This window comes from Drosophila bipectinata, chromosome XL (genome assembly GCF_030179905.1).
Source record: "Drosophila bipectinata strain 14024-0381.07 chromosome XL, DbipHiC1v2, whole genome shotgun sequence".
Lineage (NCBI taxonomy): Eukaryota > Metazoa > Arthropoda > Insecta > Diptera > Drosophilidae > Drosophila > Drosophila bipectinata.
Genome location: NC_091734.1, coordinates 20,851,844 through 20,872,929, shown reverse-complemented (window position 1 = coordinate 20,872,929; position 21,086 = coordinate 20,851,844). Strand labels below are relative to the sequence as shown.

General features: G+C 39.1%; 1 protein-coding gene across 6 annotated transcripts in view; it reads left to right on the top strand.

Moving 5' to 3' along the window:
* dpr18 (defective proboscis extension response 18) overlaps positions 1-21,086 on the top strand; it is a 338,738-nt gene that overhangs the window by 158,436 nt on the left and 159,216 nt on the right. For 4 of the 6 annotated variants that reach the window (XM_070278540.1, XM_043211389.2, XM_043211393.2 and 1 more), the window contains exons 3-4: positions 14,113-14,589; positions 14,655-14,836. In XM_070278540.1, coding sequence (XP_070134641.1) covers positions 14,113-14,589; positions 14,655-14,836 — 659 coding nt within the window. The remainder of the gene's footprint in view (positions 1-14,112; positions 14,590-14,654; positions 14,837-21,086) is intronic. The other 2 variants (XM_043211390.2, XM_043211392.2) reach the window with 2 other exon arrangements.

Sequence of the window (21,086 nt, the reverse complement as noted above, 5' to 3'; positions counted from 1 at the left end):
CTCTATCCAAAATCACACCAAGGTACTTGTAGTAGGCTTCGTGACGAAGCACAGAGCCAAGCATGGAGATGCCTGGACAGATTTTTGGCCTTGCGGAGAATGTGACACAAGCACATTTGCTGCAGTTGATGCCTATGCTCCAATCTGTAGTCCACTTTTCAAAACGTGTCACGTACTCTTGCAGACCCAAGGTTGCGATTTCTATGCTTGGACTTCTGACTATAACAGCAGTGTCGTCAGCGTACGTTGCGATCAGCATGTTACCATCGTCGACTTGGGTACAGGCCCAGGAGTCTGGCATATCTGATGTGTACAGAGAGTAAAGCGTCGGACCTAGTACACTACCTTGTGGTACACCGGCTGAGATTGGGCGTTTTGACGACTTTTCTCCATCGGACCATTCTTTTTGAGATCTCAACCAAAAGTAATTTTTTGCAGTGAAAAGTTTTCGGTAATAAAAAAAACAAAGTGCCTTCGTATTAGTACGAAAAACTGAGACACTATACAATTGTTGTTGCTTAACTCGAAAAACGAAAAATTGTTTTTGTATTTAGCCCTTGCCTATGCTACGAGCCACACACGTATATAAAATTTCATTTCCCATATAACGAGCAATTCCAACAACAAAGGAGCTCCGAGAGCAATGGGGCTGGGCACCCCTGATTTAGCTCATCAATTTTGGAATGCGAATCATTTCCAATGACGCAGCTATCACATTGCCACATTAAGTTCGGAATGTTAATAAGTAGTTTTATAGCCTCCGAGGGCAAATCAACACAAGCGGTGTGATAGGCACGCCGGCAGATCGACGCGCACCGAACGGCCTCACACCCACGAAGTTGGGTAGCAGTAACTTCTGCACTGCACTCGGAGCAAACGAGAGCCGACATGAGCGAAAAAGTAGACGTCCAAACTCAAAGAAAGCTAGATGAAGACTGAAGACTTTTCCCCTTAAGTGGAAGGAATCATTTATAATTCCCCTACATAAAAAAGGGAAAAAGTCTGAGGCTGCCAACTACAGAGGTATCTCTAAGTTGTCGGCAATTCCAAAGTTATTTGAAAAATTAATTACCCCTCACTTGCAACACCTATGCTCTTCGATTATCACTCCTTGTCAGCATGGCTTTATTAAGCGTCGCTCCACCCCCACAAACTTATTGGAGTTGACATCCTTTGTCATAGATGGCTTTTTTAAGGGATATCAAACCGATGTAATTTACTCAGACTTTAGCAAAGCATTTGATTCAGTTAATCACTCACTCTTGTTGAGTAAACTGAATATGCTGGGTTTTCCTATAGACCTCTTAACGTGGATCTCCAGCTATTTAGATGGAAGGACACAAAGAGTCTTATTTAAAAGCATACAGTCCCGTCTGGTCCGTGCTACATCTGGCGTCCCCCAAGGAAGTCATCTTGGCCCGCTATTATTCACGCTTTTTATTAATGACTTGCCCCCTGCTTTAACGAACTCTCTAGTTCTTATGTATGCAGATGATGTAAAGCTTTGTCTTCAGTACAAATCCATCTCTGCCCAATGCAGTCTTCAGTCTGACCTTGATAACTTTCAAAAATGGTGTTTAGCTAATGATCTAATACTTTATGGATCAAAATGCAAGCATATGTCTTTTTATCGTTCTTGCCCTCTGCAAGCTACTTATTCTATTAATGGGATTGTCTTAGAAAAATTAACCCAGGTAAATGATTGGCATCCTTTTAGACATCGAACTTAAATTTGCCGACCATATTTTCTTAATGGTTAATAAGGCTAAAGGAGTCCTTGGTTTTATTAAAAAGTGGTCAAAAGAATTTAATTACCCCTATAACCAAAACACTATTCATTTCTTTGGTCCATCCTATACTGGAGTACGGTTCATGTGTCTGGAGTCCCCAATATGGAGTACATCAGGACCGCATAGAATCCGTACAAAAGAATTTCCTAACTTTTTCACTTAGAGGTCTATACTGGGATGCAAATCTTCACCTTCTATCTTATAATAGTAGACTCTTACTCATAAACTTACCTAGCTTAACAAATCGTAGGACAATGCTCGGTGTAATCTTTCTGAATAACCTTATTAACGGGGATGTAGATAGCCAGCATTTACTAAAACGCTTAAAATTTATCATTCCTAATAGAAGGACTCGAAACTTTAGTTCTCTGTTCCTTAGCCGTTGTAGTTCGACATATGCACTGCATGACCCTTTTAGGGTATTATGTTCGAACTACAATGGTCTCTACTCTATAACATCTCTTTCCCGTCCCTCAAATTTAAAATTTAAAATTTAGAATTTTAAATTTCCTTACTAACTCCTCTTAGCTTAACAATTTTCAAATATGTATATGTAGTAAATATGCTTAATATGTACTAACAAATCGTTTCTCGAGCGCCCCTCGGTCGTCTGGGCCTCTAAGCTTTATGATGAATACAGGAATGTTAGCTGATGCTCTTATTGATGCACAAGCCATTTCCAAATTCTGAAAGACTTTTTGTAAAAAAAAACAAAAAAAAAAAAAAAACAATAGTTTCATTGCCGCAAGAGACAACAACGCCAAACGTACGCACTAGGGATCACGTCTAGTGACTCCCAAAAGAAGACAATTGTACAATGCAATTATAAATTTGAAAAATAAACTGGACTACGTTTCCTCTGGATGTCCCACATACTGGCCAACAGACTCACGAAAGCTCCCAGACCTTATTGATTTTGCGGTGACAAAAAACATACCTCGCAATCTAATAATTGCCAAAGCAGTCTCGGACTTATCATCAGACCACTCGCCTGTACTTCTAACGCTTCTTCAATGCCCAGAAATAACCAAACACCCCTTCAGCCTGACGACGCCAAAAACGAACTGGCTAAAATATAAAAAGTACGTGAGTGCCCACATAGAACTCGCCCCGGAATTTAACATGGAATCGGCCATCGACTACACTACGAGCGCCCTGGAAGCTAAAATCTCTACTCCTCATGGGAAAGAAGTAGACCGAAAGAAATACCTCAAATCTAATCAGCAAATCGAACAGCTCGTGCGAGAAAAGAGGCGCACGCCTCTTTACCAACAGGAAGAAAATGCACTGCTGAGGTACATCCAGAATCTGTCGCCAACAAGCACAAAGTTCCCCCTGTGGACGGCCTACCCAAATCATAGCGCCGCAATTGAAACGACCGCCCCGATAAGAAACTCTTCGGGATGCTCGGCTCGCAGCGACGAAGAGCGAGCTGAAACATTCACCACACATCTCCAAAGTGTCTTCCAGCAGAACCTCCCGGTGGTGACCTATTGACCCGAAAGATGCTGATCGAACTTCCAAAATGCGCTATAGAGGTCGTCTGCAAACTATTAAATGGAATCATTAATCTCGGCTATTTCCCAAAAAAGTGGAGAAAATCCATCATTATAATGATACTTAAGCCTGGAAAAGACCACACATTACTTGAAAAATGCTTGTCAACTAGCATAATACCACATTTGGAAGCTTGGGATCTGGGATCTGGGCATCCTCGCAGTGAAAGACGAAATCCAGAAGCAAAAAGCCGTCTTACTCTGTATCAGTCAATATGACTGTTGGTTAAGTTAAAAATATAAGATTTGATACACCTCTTGTTAGAGGTCTCGCAAAGCAAAGATTCAAGAAATACAAGCAACGTTAAAAAAAAAAAAATGTTGAAATACAATTCATTGCAAGTTGATCGATCTTCAATGGACTACAATTAATAAAATTTCTATGGTTGGTTCTAAAATGCTTTTATTTTTCAACGGCTTCGTCAAATTTTCCGAAGCCCTGACTTAAGTTTTGGTGGAAAATCAATTATAGTTTTTGGAAATCTAAAGTAGCTTTCCGCAGTTGGAGACAGCTATAGCGTATAGCGTTTTAAAAGGAAATAGCCTATGGAGTAACTTTAAGTATTTTGAGCTCACAGAAATAATGCGCCAAAGAGGCGACCATACATTTGCTCAAGCCCTAAATCATTTATATGAGGCTTGCATGACAATTGCAGATATAGAGCTCCTTAAAAAAAGAGTTGTTTCCAGCAAAGTACCTGATGATGCCATTTATTTTTTTTCTTCTCCCAAAGAAGTTAACAATTACAATTCCATAAAACTAGCACAAATTGGGATGGAAGAGTTGGTTTCCATTGCTGTTGATACAGTGAAAACTGCGAACATATCTGCACGAAACAGAGAAAACACATGCTCAAAATATGAAAACCTCTGAAACACTGGGCTTGCCATATAATCTACATGTCGACATTATAAGAAGAATTGATAGCAATCGATTGAATGGTATTGGCAAAAATGGAATTATCAGGCATGCTCCGGTTTTCACTCTCGGTTTTCGTTTTCGTTTTGGGACCAAAACCGAGATTTTCGTTTTTAGGTGCTCCGGTTTTCACAAGTTTTTTTGCTATCGTTTGCTATCGAAACGTTTCATTTCTCATAACTTCTTGCTGCCGAAACTGGTGATTTGAGGTTTGATCAGCAGCAAACAACGCGAAAAAATGTCTTTTTTATATTCAATTGCATCTTTCGTAGCCAAAAGAATTAAGGGGAAAAACCATAAAAGCCAAGTTAAGGGGATGCCAATTTTCAATGTATTTCATTTTCATTTCATTCCGGTGTTTTCAACAATTTTTTTAATAAACTTTTAGCACATAAATAATTAAATTAAATTAATTAATTTTTAAAAAACATATTTTACCCAATTTCAACAAATTTATCGCCATCCGTTTGATTATACAAGTATTTTTAACTTGCTTTTTCATTCTATCAAAAGTATGGCAGCTTACACGATAACTTATGGTGTCGGACTTATCGGTCGTTCACCAAAACGAAAATTGTTATTGCCGACGGCAAAATTTGATATCCAAATTTGAGGTGGGCTCAGAAATTACTCGTTTTAAAAATAATTACAAGCCTAATTGATCTTCCAGAGGTCTTAAAAGAACGACAATAAAGTCAACTACTTTTTTTCCTTTTGCAAATAAGATCCGATTTAATATAGAAAAAGGCATTTACTTTTCATTTAGGCAAGACAAATTTTTTCGTTTTGGAATTCGAAAAAATCTTGTAAAAGTGAAAACGGGAGCACCAATTTTTTCGTTTTCAAAACGAAAACGAAAACCGAAAGTGAAAACCGGAGCATGCCTGTATGATTTTTGCCTAGGAAAATATTGCCAAAAACGTAGGGTTCTTGTTTGAGAAAAATAAATCTTTGAGCTCAAGAACCACATACCAATCGATTGCCTTCAAATATATCGATACATTCTTTATTGTTGTTTATAGGAACCCTGCTTTTCCTTTAACACAATTTTGAAATGAATTTATGTCGGATGCAGAAAGAATACGCAGCTAAGAAAATAGTAAAAAATTGGTAATATTAGGAGATTTAAATATATACACATTTAAAATCAACGATTTTATTATACCCTTTCTGACGGTATTATAATTTGGTCCAAAAGTGTGCAACGCAGTGAAGGAGACATCTCTGACCCTATAAAGTATATATATACTTCCTCAGGATCACCTTCTAGATTGATATGAGCATGTCCGTCTGACCGTCTGTCTGTCTGTTTCTACGCGAACTAGTCTCTAAGTTTTAAAGCTATCGACTTGAAACTTTTCACACACCCTTCATTCCTTTGCACGCAGTATATAACGGCCGGGATCGCCGACCACATCCTATAGCTGCCATAACTAATTGATCGGAAATGCTATAACTTTCGCTGCTATAAAAGTCCTTGCAGGTGGTAACAGAACCGAAGCGATGAAAATGTCTTGCGTTGTTTTTTTTATCCCGAGTACTTGATTTGAATATTTTGATGGCACGTATAGTTGACTATATAAAACAATATAGTTGACAACTGTAGATTCTATAGTTGACCATATGGTGACCTACGCAGTTTTAATTTGGGGTCTTTTTATACCCTTGCAGAGGGTATTATAATTTTGTCCAAAAGTGTGCAACGCAGTGAAGGAGACATCTCCGACCCTATAAAGTATATATATTCTTGATCAGGATCACCTCCTGAGTTGATATGAGCATGTCCGTCTGTCCGTCTGTCCGTCTGTCTGTCTGTCTGTCTGTCCGTTTCTACGCGAACTAGTCTCTCAGTTTTGAAGCTATCGTCTTGAAACTTTGCACACACCCTTCTTTCCTTTGCACGCAGTACATAAGTCGGAACGGCCCGGATCGGCCGACTATATCCTATAGCTGCCATATAACTGATTGATCGGAAATGGTATAACTTTGGTGTTCTTAAAGTTAGAGGCTTCAAATTTGACATGAGAGCTATTTTTGGCAACACATTACGACATGCCAAATTTTATAAGGATCGGCCGACTATATCCTATAGCTGCCATATAACTGAACGATCGGAAATGACCCAACTTTCGTGTTTTTGAAGATAGAAAGCTGGAATTTGGTACAGATTATATTTTTGGTCAGTTAATCCGACCTACGAAATTTCATAAGGATCGGCCGACTATATCTTATAGCTGCCATATAACTGAACGATCGGAAATTACCCAACTTTCGTGTGTTTGAAGATAGAAGCTTGGGACTTTTTTTTGATTTTTTGTTGTAATTAATTGGTTTTATTATGATGTAATCATAAGGATCGGCCAACTATATCCGATGTTTGCGATATATATCCGGTTTTAACTGCAAGGGTATATCAACATCGGCTCCGCCCGAAGTTAGCTTTCCCTTCTTGTTAAGATATAAATTTACTATAGAAATTGTTTGGCATCAAAAACATCGAAAAACCTTTATGTACTGACGCTTCAGAAATTTGCGTTTGTGAGCGCGTGCGAATATTTGGAAACAAGCTTGAACTAAGGGGGCATTAAAGGAGTCTCCATGCCAAATCCGATAGCTCTTTCTCTTATAGTTTCTGAGATTCACTCGTTAATACTGACAGACAGACACATCTATTCCGACTCGGCTGTTGATGCTGATCAAGAATATATATACTTTATGTGGTCGAAGAGATCAAGAATGTTCAAAAACTATCGATTAGTATTTGAGTTTTAGCTCATATAGCCATCTTCATATTTTCTATACCCATTAGACTTCATATCCACTATCAATGTATACACGCTATATATGTGTATCACATAGGGCAACATTGAAAATTTTCTTCAATACCAATTAGTCAGTGAAACAATAAAAAAAAATAAAATATTCTGTCCACAACAAAAAGGCATTAAGGATCATTGTTTGGTTCTTCGAGCCGGATAATTTTGTTGTTTTCTGTGCAAAGGCTCCAACGGTAATTGTTTTTCAATGGAGCAATTAAAAACATTGGTGAAGCGACGTTCCAGACTCAAGGCTAATGTTGCACGGGGCTTGGCTTGGGCTCAGGACGCGCATCAATCAGACGCCGCATCGGCGGAGAAAACTTTGATACCTCCGAAGCATTTCAACGCAACATGGACAGAATTCAATCGATTTGGTACATTCTAGACGAAGTAGATGGCTATGTGGATCCGGAGCATGAAAAAGCTTTCTACGAGGAAAAGTATCTACGGGCGCATGCATTACCTTCGTCGATGGGAGGTACAAGACCTAGCCCATCCATTGTGAACAACGAAAACAGCAGCTGATTACAAATTAACAATGAGCAGTTGGCGGCGGATCGAGTCACTGCATAGTTATCGAGATCTGCAAGAAGTGACGTCAGTGCGGCGACTCAGGTACAAAACCAAATGTAGAGGTATCAGATATTAGGAGTGGCCAGATTTCAAAAACATTTATAATAGCAAAATTCACAACAAGGCGAATTTGACAAATACACAAAAATTTCATCATCTGAAATCTCTTTTAATCGACAAAGCTGCAAATTTTGATCGACATCTGTCTATTACGGATGCAGCTTAAAACTCAGTAAGCAGTTTTTGAAGCTGCCAACAACTCAACTCAATCAAATTAATGGAACAGAAGCACCCTGCCCACGGTTATGATCAACGTTCACAACGCTAACGGGGATTTGAAAGCATGCCGACGTCTTCTGGAGACAGGCTCAGAACTGTCATATACGTCGATACGCATCTGCACTACAAGTCTTCAACGATCTACAACTGACAGATTCACAATTTAGAACCAGTGGCCCAATCGATATTCTTTTGGGCAGTGAGCATGTTTGGAGTGCTATTACTGGAAGGTTAAAGTACAGGTAATCAAACAAAGATAAGGTAATCTCTATTTCATAAATTTTGGAGTAGATGATGACATCACTGTTTACACCATGAGCTAGCAACATTATGGCACTCACAAAAACAATCCACACAAACATCGATGCCACTCTCAGAAATTCTGGGAAGTGGGAAGCATTCATCGCAAGGAAGAAGTTTAACCTGAAGACGAGGAGGTTGAGAAACACTTTTTCAAAATACACACTCGAGACGATAGTGGCTTCAGTGGGTTTTCAAAATATGGGACACATGCGACAAATCTCACCAAGGGGGGTATTCTTCCCAACGGGAGGAAATTTGACTTAACAAATCATTCTGTATTAGGTAGAAAACTAAGGGTAGTTTCATGGCTCACGGCTCATATCACGACGCCAAAGGTAGGGCGCTAACCGACAAACTATCGATCGGACCCAGTATTCAGCGAGCTCTATGCAGGATTCATGTATGGAGCGACTGCACTATAGTTATGTCAGACCAATTTCAGACGTTTGTTGGGAACCGCACCTCAGAGATACTCAAAACAAATGCATGCATGGCGGCATGTAGACTTTCCATCGAACCCAGAAGATTGTGCATCTCGGGGCTCGGCAGTATCAAATTAAATTGACTTTCAATTGTGGTCCTTCATGGTTGAGGGACAAGGATCAATTCTTACAACTATTCTTCTTTTTCAGACAAACGCATTTAAATCGAAGTAAAAACCAACTGCCTAGCTGCGCCGGTAATTGTCACGACGGAAAATCAAGCTGGTTTTCAATGAGACTTTCTGCTATTACTCGCTAACAAGGCTTTAACAGTCTTAATTGGAAAAGCTTTCACCGATCAATGAAAAGGACAACCTTAGACCTTGCTTAGACCTTGCTTAGAGCGGGAGGACAAATCCCACACTCACAGTTGCAGGGAGAGGCAAAACATCAAATTTTTCTTTCAAAAGTTCATCAAATCACTCACTTGATCATGGAACATAAACACCGAGTCAACCTGCATCCTGGAGTTTCATCTCTCTCCGTTATTATCTGGCAACGATACTGGATATTCGGCGCACGAAATCTGATACGCAAAATCACACACAATGGTTTGGCGTGCTTTCGGCAGAGGCAACACACAATGCATCAACGTATGGCAGATCTACCGAGCGTACGTATCAAGGAAGCACTTCCATTTCTTAACACTATGCGACTATGCAGGACCCATCCTTCTGAAGGACGCTAAGGTGCGGAAGTCGTGCATCAGCAAGGTCTACATATGCCTATTCGAATGTATGGTTACATCGGCGTATCCCTAGAACTCGCCACCGACTTATCTGCAGAAACATTTCTAGCATTTTTGAGACATTTTTTTTGCGACTTTGAGATTTTTTTCGATACGAGGCAAATGTACACACATGTACAGCGACACATGACCAAAATTCATCGGAGAGAAGTAATCCCTCGATGAATTTCAGCAGCTATTGAGCTTAACACAACCCAAGGATCACGTTGCGAAAACTTTGGCAGATGACGGTATCCAATGGACTTTCATCCCACCCTGCGCTCCACATTGGGGAGGAAAGTAGGAATAAGCAGTTCGATGCATCAAACTGCATCTTCGCCTTACGGAAACAGCGAATCTTACTTGCCACGCATGGAAACTTCTGATCGATACCAAAATTGGTTTCGATTGAAACCTCCAGCATGGGGTGATATGGATCCTCTGGGGTTAAAAGGGGCAAAGCTCTGGAGAGAGTGGTACCATCAGGATCAAATACAAAACATAAGTCTAAATGCCGACCTAACGAGTTATTAAAATGGTTAATTTGATTTAGCGACATGTCAAACATGCCCGCGGTAAAGTCATAGAGTGATAAGTGATAAGTGATAAGGACGATGAGTTTTCGACATTAGACCACTTTAATTCTGGGATATTAAAGTCACACACAGCTACAAGCTGGTCACGATCGGTCATAAGATTAAAAACGGAGTGAAAAGCGGACAAATTATGCCATTATAAGAGCGGTTCGAACTCAGGCGGTATTTATGAACATGTAATGTATAAAGATTTTGCGGACAACATTTTTTTAATGAAAATAAATTCTATGTCACCAAAGTCTTGTGATTTCACCTCTTCAGACCACCCCCCCTTCGCAGAGCTCAAGCCCGTCTTAAAGTGCTGTACTTACTTGGAAAAACTTCGGAGCTAGAGATCTCCAAGTTTCGGTAAAGGCTATAATATGGGACGTTCATTTAAATCGCAATACGAAATTAAAAAAGAATAATAAAGAAAGTTATCGATATTTGAGCAACAATCACCATGTCTGGGAGTTGCCCATAAGTTTCAAGCTTGGTTCAGCTGATCGAGCGCTGTGGTGAAAAGTTCTTAAGAATAGAGAGTCGGTCTTTTCCAAATTCAACCGTTGCCGACGTCAGACGTTTGAATTCCCCGTGCGAATTTTTTTTTAGTACTGACCGCGTGTGCCAAAGCCTAAATTCATCGGGTAAAATTGTCGAAGAAAACGCATTGAGATAAAGTTCCCGAGGCATTGAGCACGAGCCCCGTGGTCGCGGTAATAAAACACCCAAAAATTGCCAGCTGAGCACCCCCAGAGACACCGGGGGTAAGTTGGAACACCAGATTCTCGCCTTACGATAAACTCCCGAGAGTCGCAAACGGAAGATCCGAGGCCCCACAGGATCACCAAACCGAAACCCCGAAGAGCACCTCTCGGAGGAAAAATAGGGATACTGTAGGAGCCACCGGGACCAAGAAACTAGGTGGTCGAGTTTCATCTCCCCGCCTATCTACACTCACCCCCTAACGGAGCCCCACAAGTGAGGAGCGAATGGGCGAGTACACAGACACATCAATCAGATACATTTGAAAGAGGAGCCGAAAAAAGAAATGCGAAAACCCTTAGAAAGTACAGAATGCATATCTCCAAAAGTACTCAGCAAAAGAACACGTGCTTAAGGAAGTTTGAGACGAATTTGGAAGGAGAAACCAAAAGAGAACAATAATAGAAGGATGACCCATCAACAACGCTAAAGAACGGAGTACAAGAAAACCAAAAAAAGGGAATAAACGGAAAGGAAAAAGTAAAGAAAGTTTAATGAAAAGGAACAATCTAAAATTTTTGTTAAGAAGGCAAACGATAATTTTAATTAAAAGAAAATAACTAATAAAATAAGTTTATAAGCGAAGTTTATTTAGTTAAAAGGCGATGGTGAATCAAATTTGCGTGCGAATAAATAAAATTTAGTTTTGAAAGAAGAAAATGTGGAGATGAGAAAAGTATTTGGGTTATTGAAATCTACACTGAAGAAAATGTATGCATAAAGGATGTCAAGCCATTTGGAAAACTCTTAAGTTCGGATTAATATATATTTTTTTTAGTTTTATTTTCTTTGTCATTTATTATTTTTTTTCTAGTAAGGAAAGGAAATCTAACTTCGGAAGGAGCCGAAGTTGATATACCCTTGCAGTTAAAACCGGAAAATTATAATCTGTACTAAGTTCCAGTTTTTTATCTTTAAAAAACACAATAGTTGGGTCATCCGATCGTCCAGTTATATGGCAGCCATAGGATATAGTCGGCCTTATGAAATTTGGCATGTCTTATTTTTTTGCTAAAAGTAGCACTCATACAAAATTTGATTTCTATAATTTTCAAAACAGCAGAGTTATACCATTTCCGATCAATCAGTTATATGGCAGCTATAGAATATATATCGGCCGATCCAGGCCGTTCCGACTTATATACTGCGTGCAAAGGAAAGAAGGGTGTGTGCAAAGTTTCAAGTCGATAGCTTTAAAACTGAGAGACAAGTTCGCGTAGAAACAGACAGACAGACGGACAGACGGACAGACGGACATGCTCATATCAACTCAGGAGGTGATCCTGATCAAGAGTATATATATTTTATAGGGTCGGAGATGTCTCCTTCACTGCGTTGCACACTTTTGACCAAAATTATAATACCCTCTGCAAGGGTATAAAAATATGACTTAACTAAATAACCTAGTATTTCTAAGACAATATTAAGACCATTCTAATATAAAAATTAACAATTATCCGAGTCCAACAGCCTGTTTTCTCCAAGAGGTCAACCTTTACGCAGAGGAGAAAGTTAAGTAAGTAATTAAAGTTTCCCATACACAGAAATTTATTGAAAAAAAAAATAATGCAGAGAATTTTACTGTAAAAATGAAATATTTTTCTATAAATTGAAAAAATAGAATACACTGAAAAAAATGAAAACAATGATAATTGATGTAAATTTAATACACTGAGAAAAATAATTAATGTATATTTTTTTTCCTTTTGACTCAAAAAAGTTAAAAGTTTTGAGTTAAATTGCCTTGAATAAAAGTTTTGATATGATTGCACTGAAACAGAAATTCAATTGAAACCCAAGGGAGGAACCTCTTTATTAACTAATTTGACTTGATTACACTGAAAATTAATTTTTTTAAATGTATCTCTAAGTCTTAACTTTTATTTTGAAAAAATTAAAAGGTTATCGAAGAAATAGATAAATCATTTACACTGGGAAAAATTACAATTATGTTTCGATGGAGGAATCACCTGTAAGGGTTTTGGTGTCACAGGTACGAGAACTACAGCATCAGTCGGTGCCGGTGGTCCGGACTGTGGAATACCCTTTTGGGTGACTCTGACGGGGGTTTCGTTTACTAGAACCTGTGGTATCACTTGGAGGAAACCACGGAGGACATATTAGACAATTCCTCATTTTCCTTGAAAAATTCGGGCGGCGAATTGTTCTCAGTTCTAGCTCTTTGGGTGGCTAAAGATATGAGCATTAATGTCGGCTGAGCAGGCTGAGGCGGATCACAAACAGCGGATTTTTTACACTTAGGGGACTCAGTTAGAAGCTGAAGGCCGTTAAACTGAGTGTCAAGCGCACAAAGCTGGTCAGTGATCAACTTTTTCAATCCATTCTTAGTGTGTCTCTTGAACGGCCTCATTTCGTCTTGAACAGCACGACAATTTTCACAACAATAATGTAAACCAGAGCTACGGGAAATGGCATCCGAAACTGAGGCAGTGAACCCGGCACACTTGGCGTGTACGACGTTTTCATATAGCCAGCCATGAATGGTAGTTTGGGATGATTAGATTGTCTTGTTACAGGACTTCATAGAACAGACCAGTTTAAATTCCATATTATTAATTAACAATACGAAAATATTATATAAAAAGTTAAAAAACATTATACCTTGAACCACTGTGCCAAATAGGAAGCTGAAGCGGGAGCTTTGGAGAGAGCAAAGGAAAAATGCAGAAATAGAGATAAGACGGCGAAGAAGCAGAGCTGAGCTATGCTTGGAATTGAATTCAAGCAAATTATTAATTCGCCTCCAAATATACCGCAGCACACGCAACGATACGGTTGAAGTTAAAACTTAAGATTCTCAATAAATTTGATTTTCAAACAAGTAAACACCGTTTTACCAATATTTATCAATATTATATTTATCATTTTGTGCGCACAAAAAAAAACACGAGACCTATGAAAGGACGGAGACTTGCAACGATTGAACAGATAAAGACCGCTGAAAGAGCTCAAGGCTATACCGAAGGTGATAATGAGAAGTTCTTTGAGGATTGGAAAACCCGTTGGCATAAGTGTATTGTATCTGAGGAGGATTACTTTGAAGGGGAAAGCATAAATATTGATAAATAAAGTAATAGTTTTTCTTGAAAATACAAAGTCACCTTACTTTTTGAACACACCTCGTATATATGTGCCCGAGCCTCTGTCGGTGCAGCTTATTTTTGATATTCGAATTTATTTTATATTTAAATCAGATGAAAATTAACCAAGAAAAAACAAATACGCTTTTCAGTTGTTGCTAATAATAATGGCAGAGACATTATTCCTCTCCTAAGTATAAAAAGTTTTTTTTTTTAATTTTAGGCACTATACCGATAGGTACTGAACATAAAATACCAAACGTTCATCGAAAAATTGAGGATGGAGGAAACTTTTCCTTTCATGGTTTTAACAACATTCCTGAGAAGCCACTTAACTATGGCTATAACGCGGAGGCGCCTATTCGATCGGAATCCTTACTAAAAGTCACATCCCAAGTAAAATCTTTAATGTTAACTAAGCCTGTTTACATATCGCGACCTATACAGCTTGTCGCGAAATTTCACGATGACAATATTCCTTCAAAAGCCATTAAAAATTTAATTGGACAGGGTAAGTCAGCATCAAAATCCAATCAGACACCCACAGTAACAATGGCAGCCAGTACGTCACCACAAAATACGGCGCTAGAATTAATAAATTTACATGGTGTTATACTAACGACAGAATTACCAAAAACTAAAGCATATACTACTAAAAAATTCTTCGATTATTCACATTTAAAAGATCATTTTAAAATGGGTAAGATGGGACAAATAATAGGAAAATTTTACTAATGAAGTAATTTCTATTTTTCTCTATGCTAGGTCCCACAGAAATAGAGCCATCTCGAATATTTCGTACTACCCATCACCATGAACACCATTGGGGACCATTTTTTGAAGAGCACACCAGCTCAAAACCTTTAAGTGAGGGTCATGTTTCAGCAGTGCACTTGTTTACGGAAGCTGCACTGAACTGTCGAGTTGGTATGCTAAAAGACAAAACGGTAAGACTAAAAAAAATTATTATTATTCATTACCAAAAAACAACAGTATCGATTCACGTATGCTGTGGTATATTTCGAGAAAAATTAAATATTTTAAATATTAAATATTTTAACAATACCTATTCTTTTCTTGATTCTGCATTTTCTTTGCCTACTCCACTCTCTCTCTTCAAAGATCACTCTTCATTCACATTTGGAACCGTGTTTCAAGGTTCATTTATTTTTGACATTTTTTTTTTTCTTTTTGTTAACAAAAAATTTAAATTCGTCTGCTGAATTATGTCTTTTAATAAGACAATTTCTTCATACGAGCCTACCATCCACTGCTGGCTATGTGAAAACATTGCACACGCCAAGTGTTCCGGGTTCACTGCCATAGTTTCGGATTCCATTTCCCGTAGGTCTGGTCTTCATTATTGTTTTGAAACAATACAACAATTGTTGTTGTCGTGCTTTCCCGGAGTAAAGAGATAGTTCATGAGACAGACTAAGATCCTACAGGGTGACAATAAATAACACGGAAAAACATTTTTGATCATAACTTTTTAAGGACTGTATTTGAGAAAAAATGCAGATATACATTTTTTAAATAGGTATTGTGTTAACATATATTCAGCCGGTTTCGAAGTGGCTTCCTTGGGCTGCGATGCAGAGCCCTAAACGTTTCTGGAAATTTAGCGCAATGGGCCGCAGGTCTTCTTCCGATAATTGATCTTATTCTCGGAGCAATGATTGCTTCAGCGCCTCCAAACTTTTGTGGCGTTTAGCACATGCCCTGGACTCCAAAATAGACCACACACTGAAGTGCATCGGATTAAGATCTGGCGAGTACGGTGGCCACTCACTGGATGTGATAAAGTCCGGAAAATTGGCTTTGCACCAGTCCTGAGTCAATTAGGCTCTATGGGCTAGCGCTGAATCCTGTTGAAACGTCCACTCCGTATCACCCTGGGCCCAAGGAAGCACAACAGTTTCCAAAATTACTCTGAGTTTAGCGGTTCTCAGCTGCTAAATGAGTCACCAAAGCATAAGAAATCCGCTGTTAGTGAGCCGCTTCAGCTGTCTCAACCGACAATTACGGAACTGGTCATATCTTTAGCCAACCCAAGGGCTGCGACTGAGAATAATTCGCCTTCCGAGTTTCTTAGTTCAAATGAGCAATTGTCCTATATGTCCTCCTTGGCATCACTTCAAGTTATACTACGGTTCGGCAATTGAACGAAACCCTCGTTACAGTCACCAAACAGACCGTTACAGTCAACCGTAAGGACCACCGGTACTCGGCTTGCCCCTGATACAAAGATTACAGATTACACTGTGCGAAAAAAAAAGAAAATTTGGAGGAACTACTAGGAGCGCTAGTAAAATTGCACTGACTTGTTTTGGGAAAAGCGTTATAACTTCAACAATTTTCATAATTTCCTAAAGAAATTGGTCTCGTTTTATTCAAAATTAACGAGACAATATTGATATGTGTTAAAAAATATACCATTTCTTGGAAGTTGTACCGAAAAAAAATGGCGTCAAAGTCCGAAAAACACTGTCCTTCTTTAAGGGGTTATATACAGTTGTCATAGATGAAAAAATCTTTTTTTTTTTATTGCATATTCTTTATATACTGTTTAGAATACTCTCACAAAAATTCATAACGATGGGAACATTAGAACCGAAGTTGTAGCTATTTATAGCGCACTACCTGCACATCAAACTTGAAACTTTAAACGCGATTATCTCAGAATCTGGTTTTTTGAAATTACCTTTGCTGTGGACTACTACTAAAAAACTATTAATCCGATCAAAACCAAATTTTGACCACTTATTTATTATGATATTAGCTAGTCCGCGAACGAAAGATTCAAGGATTTTTTTAAGCTCCTTTTTTAGAGCATAAAAATCGAAAATCTTATACATTGAAAAAGTACATTTTTTGTTAAATCCGTCTGCATTTTTTTAATCAAAATTTTTACAAATCTTTCGTTCAAGGACTACGCATATTGTAGTATATATATTGTATTATACTAACTAAATTTTTTTGAATTTTTGAATTTGGATGAACCGTTCTCGGGATGTGATGTCCACCGCAAGACACCATCGAAAAAAGACGTTCTTGGAATTCGGCTATAACATTTAGAGAGTTAGGGAGTTCAAATTTGACTATTTTTGGCAAAACATTACGTCATGCCAAATTTCATAAGGATCGGCCGACTATATCCTATAGCTGCCATATAACTGAACGATCGGAAATGACCCAACTTTCGTGTTTTTGAAGATAGAAAGCTGGAATTTGATACAGATTATATTTTTGATCAACCTACCAGTCAGTTGATCCAACCTACCAAATTTCATTAGGATCGGCCGACTATATCCCATAGCTGCCATATAACTGAACGATCGGAAATGGTATTTGGTAGAAATATCAACTTTCGTATTTTTGAAGATAGAAGTTTGGGACTTTTTTTAGATTTTGTATTGTATTAAATTGGATTATATATTCTTATTCCCATAAGGATCGGCCAACTATATCCGATGTTTGCGATATGTATCCGGTTTTAACTGCAAGGGTATATAAACTTCGGCTCCGTCCGAAGTTAGCTTTCCTTTCTTGTTATTATATAACATTTTTTTATGAAAAAATTTAAATAAGTACCCAGAAACACGTACTAAACAACGTCAGTAAAACATTTTTAATAAATATTTTCTATAGTGTAAAAAAAAAATTGATAAAATTTAATTATTTTGCGCGGTACAACTGTATATAACCCCTTTAAACGCAATGGTGTGGCAGGAATCAGGAGGGACCGGAGACATTTTCTTTCGAGAGAGAAAAATCGTTGAACGGCTGGGAGTATGATTCTTCCAGCAATTAAGAGATGCATTTCAATGAAAGTCTTAAAGCCTAAGCGCCTAAATCCAGCCGAGCTCTACGCCTTCCGACCTCAGCGTCTGGCGCGTACGGGTCATATATGCGGTTTATAGCCTCCTGCGTAGCTGCTTCAGAAATTCGAACATTAACTCCCAAGTAAGAATGGCGACTGAACTTAAGAAATTTTGACTCTTCTCCAACTTAGCCTGGGAAGCTAGGTCCAACCAGGCTCGAATATGGGCATTACATTTGTCCGAAAGCTCTCAAAGAGCCACCAACTGACTGAGGCCCAAAATCTCGTTCACATGAGCCAGAAATATTATACGACGTATATTAAATCGTTTCTCCAACAAATTCAGCGCGACATCATAATTCTTGTCGGATACTTCCAAGTACAAACTGCTCCCGAAGGCAAGATCGCAACTTTTGCAGCTTTTCAACCTTACTTATAAGAGGATTGCCGCCAACGATTGTAAAGAAAATCGAGTAGAACTCAGACCATTCCGAGTATCCACCGCTTGAAAACTTTGACTTAACCCCTGGTCACCTTCATGGTGGACATTTCTTTGTCTAGGGTGAAGTGGGAAGTAATTCGAGCATTGCAAAGTGTCGTCTCGTGATCAATTTTGGCATGCATCGTCGGTACGGGCTCCGAAACAGTTTGCGAAATATCCAAATCTTCAAGCATCCCGTGGATGGGCTTAAAATACATGAATATGGCGACTATCTGGCCCTGTTGCACGTAGAGCACGGCATCACTTGGACACAGGCATAAGGTCTCCTTGGATCCTCTGTAACTCCTGGAGAATATCATGGGGTTTCACTTTAAAATAGCAATCCGGCCTGGAGTAAGTGCTCCGGTGACTGCGACGCTGAAGTTCATGATTGATTATATTAAGTTACGACCAATGTAATCAGCCCGAAGTAAATAATAACAGTGCCAAAACTGTATCGCTCAAAGTTTATGTGCTCGCGGCGAGCACGATCTGTTCCACTGTTCGCCCAGAACTGTAAACGGAATTATGGAATGTACTTGCGTGGTGAAACGTATGTATGTATGAAGTCTATGCGCGGGTGAATGCACTTACATTGTGGAACGTTAGTATGTATGTGTGTCTGTAATTAATAATTCACCAGACAACAAATGAGTTACTTAAAACGTAGTTATAATTTTTTTTCTTATTATAAATAACTGATTGATTTTTAGCAACTGATGTGCTGATATGCTGCGTATGAAATTTTTTTTACTTAATACTGTTCATGAAATGTTTAATCTACACCACATATGCTTTCGCGGGTCTAGTTTGGGTTTGGTAAATTCTTAATTATCACGTCGGGGTCACCAATGTTTGGTCATTGAGAGTTCTCAATGATGATAAATAAAAAGTTCGAATGTAGTTAACAAAGAAACGTTATAAAAAACTTTTTTTGGCCGCATGTGAAATGAGAAAATAAACAGAGAACGTTAATATAGAGTGCGAGCGCAAAGAGATCAGGAACGAGAGTGCGCCCGCCTTAGATAATAGGCTAAGCGGATTGTCCCTAGTTTAAGAGGGTAAATCAGGTAAAGCCGAGCGGCCGCGAAAGAGTCGGCTTGCGACCAACGTCGCAAGTTATTAATAATTATTAATTTTTAAAACCTAGAAGTTGTCTACTGCCTGACCCGACAACAGTTATTGAAAATAACAAAAACAAAATGCAAAATGCCTGGGCATCAATTAGTTTAGTTCAATATCCGAGCGAGATTAGTTCAATAATTTAGGTGCGAAGACAGTTTTCATCTTTTCGTCCACTGCGAGGATGCCCAGATCCCGGTAGATGTTTTCGTGGCGAACATACCAAGGTACCCCAGTGATAGTTCTTAAGATTTTTGATTGCGCTGTCCATGTCTATGCGCTGTATAATATCTATGTTGCTGCTGCCACACGGGAGCCATACGTCCAGATTGGCTTTAGGACTGAAGAGAATTTATTGAAGAGAGTGGTGATCGTGAGTTTATGATCCAGTTAAGGCTGCTGGCTTTCAGTTTTAGGCGCATTTTCTTGCATTCGATGTGCTTACGCCAAGTTAGTCGTCTATCAAGGTGGACGCCAAGGTACGTTACTTCGTTAGCTTGAGGGATCTGCATACCGTTTAGTGAAAGCGGAGGGCATGTTTGTCTATTAAGAGTAAACGTTATATGTTTACACTTTTGTTTATTTATATTAATGCACCAGTCAGACAGCCATCTTTACACTACTATTAGATGATTAGCCAGTTGGGTTATTGCTTGCGTTGGGCATCTGCACGGACTAAGGATAGCGGTATCGTCGCCGAACGTTGACGTTCTTAGTTGTGCGTTCGTAGAAATATCCGCAGTATTTAAAACATATAGACACGGGCCGAGTGCGCTTCCTCTTGGAACTCCAGCTTCGATGGTGTAGTCGCCCGAAGTAGCTGCGTTGCATCTCACTGAGAATACCCTATTGTAGAGGTATGATTACAGTAGCTTGTGGGTGTAAGTTGACAAATAAGTTTTAATTTTGTGCATGAGTCCATTAAGCCAAACTCGAAAGCTTGAGATACGTCGAGGAAAATGGCGCTGCAGTATTCTCGCTGTTCGAAGGCTGAGAGTATTTCGGATCTTAATCTGTTTACTTGCTCGATGGTTCCGTGGTTTCTTCGAAAGCCAAATTGGTTTGCCGGGATAATATTGCAAGCTTCCTGATGTGGTATTAAGCGAGTTAAAAAGCATTTTTCAAACAATTTAGACAAACAAGATAGAAGGATTATTGCTCTGTGTCATGACGGAATTGTGTGGTTTTTTCAGTCTTCGGTATCATTATAATGATGAATTTCTTTCATTTTCTTGGGAAACAGCCAAGATTAATGATCCCATTAAATAGTTTGCAGACGACCTCTATAGCGCATTTTGGAAGTTCGATCAGCATCTTTGGCGTCAGTAGGTCACCATCGGGAGCCTTTTTTGGTTTTAGACCTCTTATGACTTTTTCGATTTCGTTCGTCCGGAATGAAGAAACAAATGGCTATGGGTTAGCTTTTGGCAGAATTACTGGCAGGAGGAATGAATTTGAGGCTGGGTTTGGCTGGAAGACACTTTGGAAATGTGTAGCGAATGTTTCAACTCGGTCTTCGTCGCTGCGAGCCCAGCATCCCGAGGAGTTTCTTATGGGGGTGGTCGTTTCAATTGGGGCGCTAGGATTTGGGGGGCCCTCCAGAGGGGATACTTTGTGCTTGTTGGCGAAAGTTTCTGGATGTAACTCAGCTGTGCATTTTCTTCCTGTTCGTGAGCCTAGTCGAGTTTGCTTCCTTAAGGCGTTCCTTTGAAGCTGGCGATCTGCTGTTTTGCCAATCACGACGACTGCGCCTCTTTTCTCGCACGAGCTA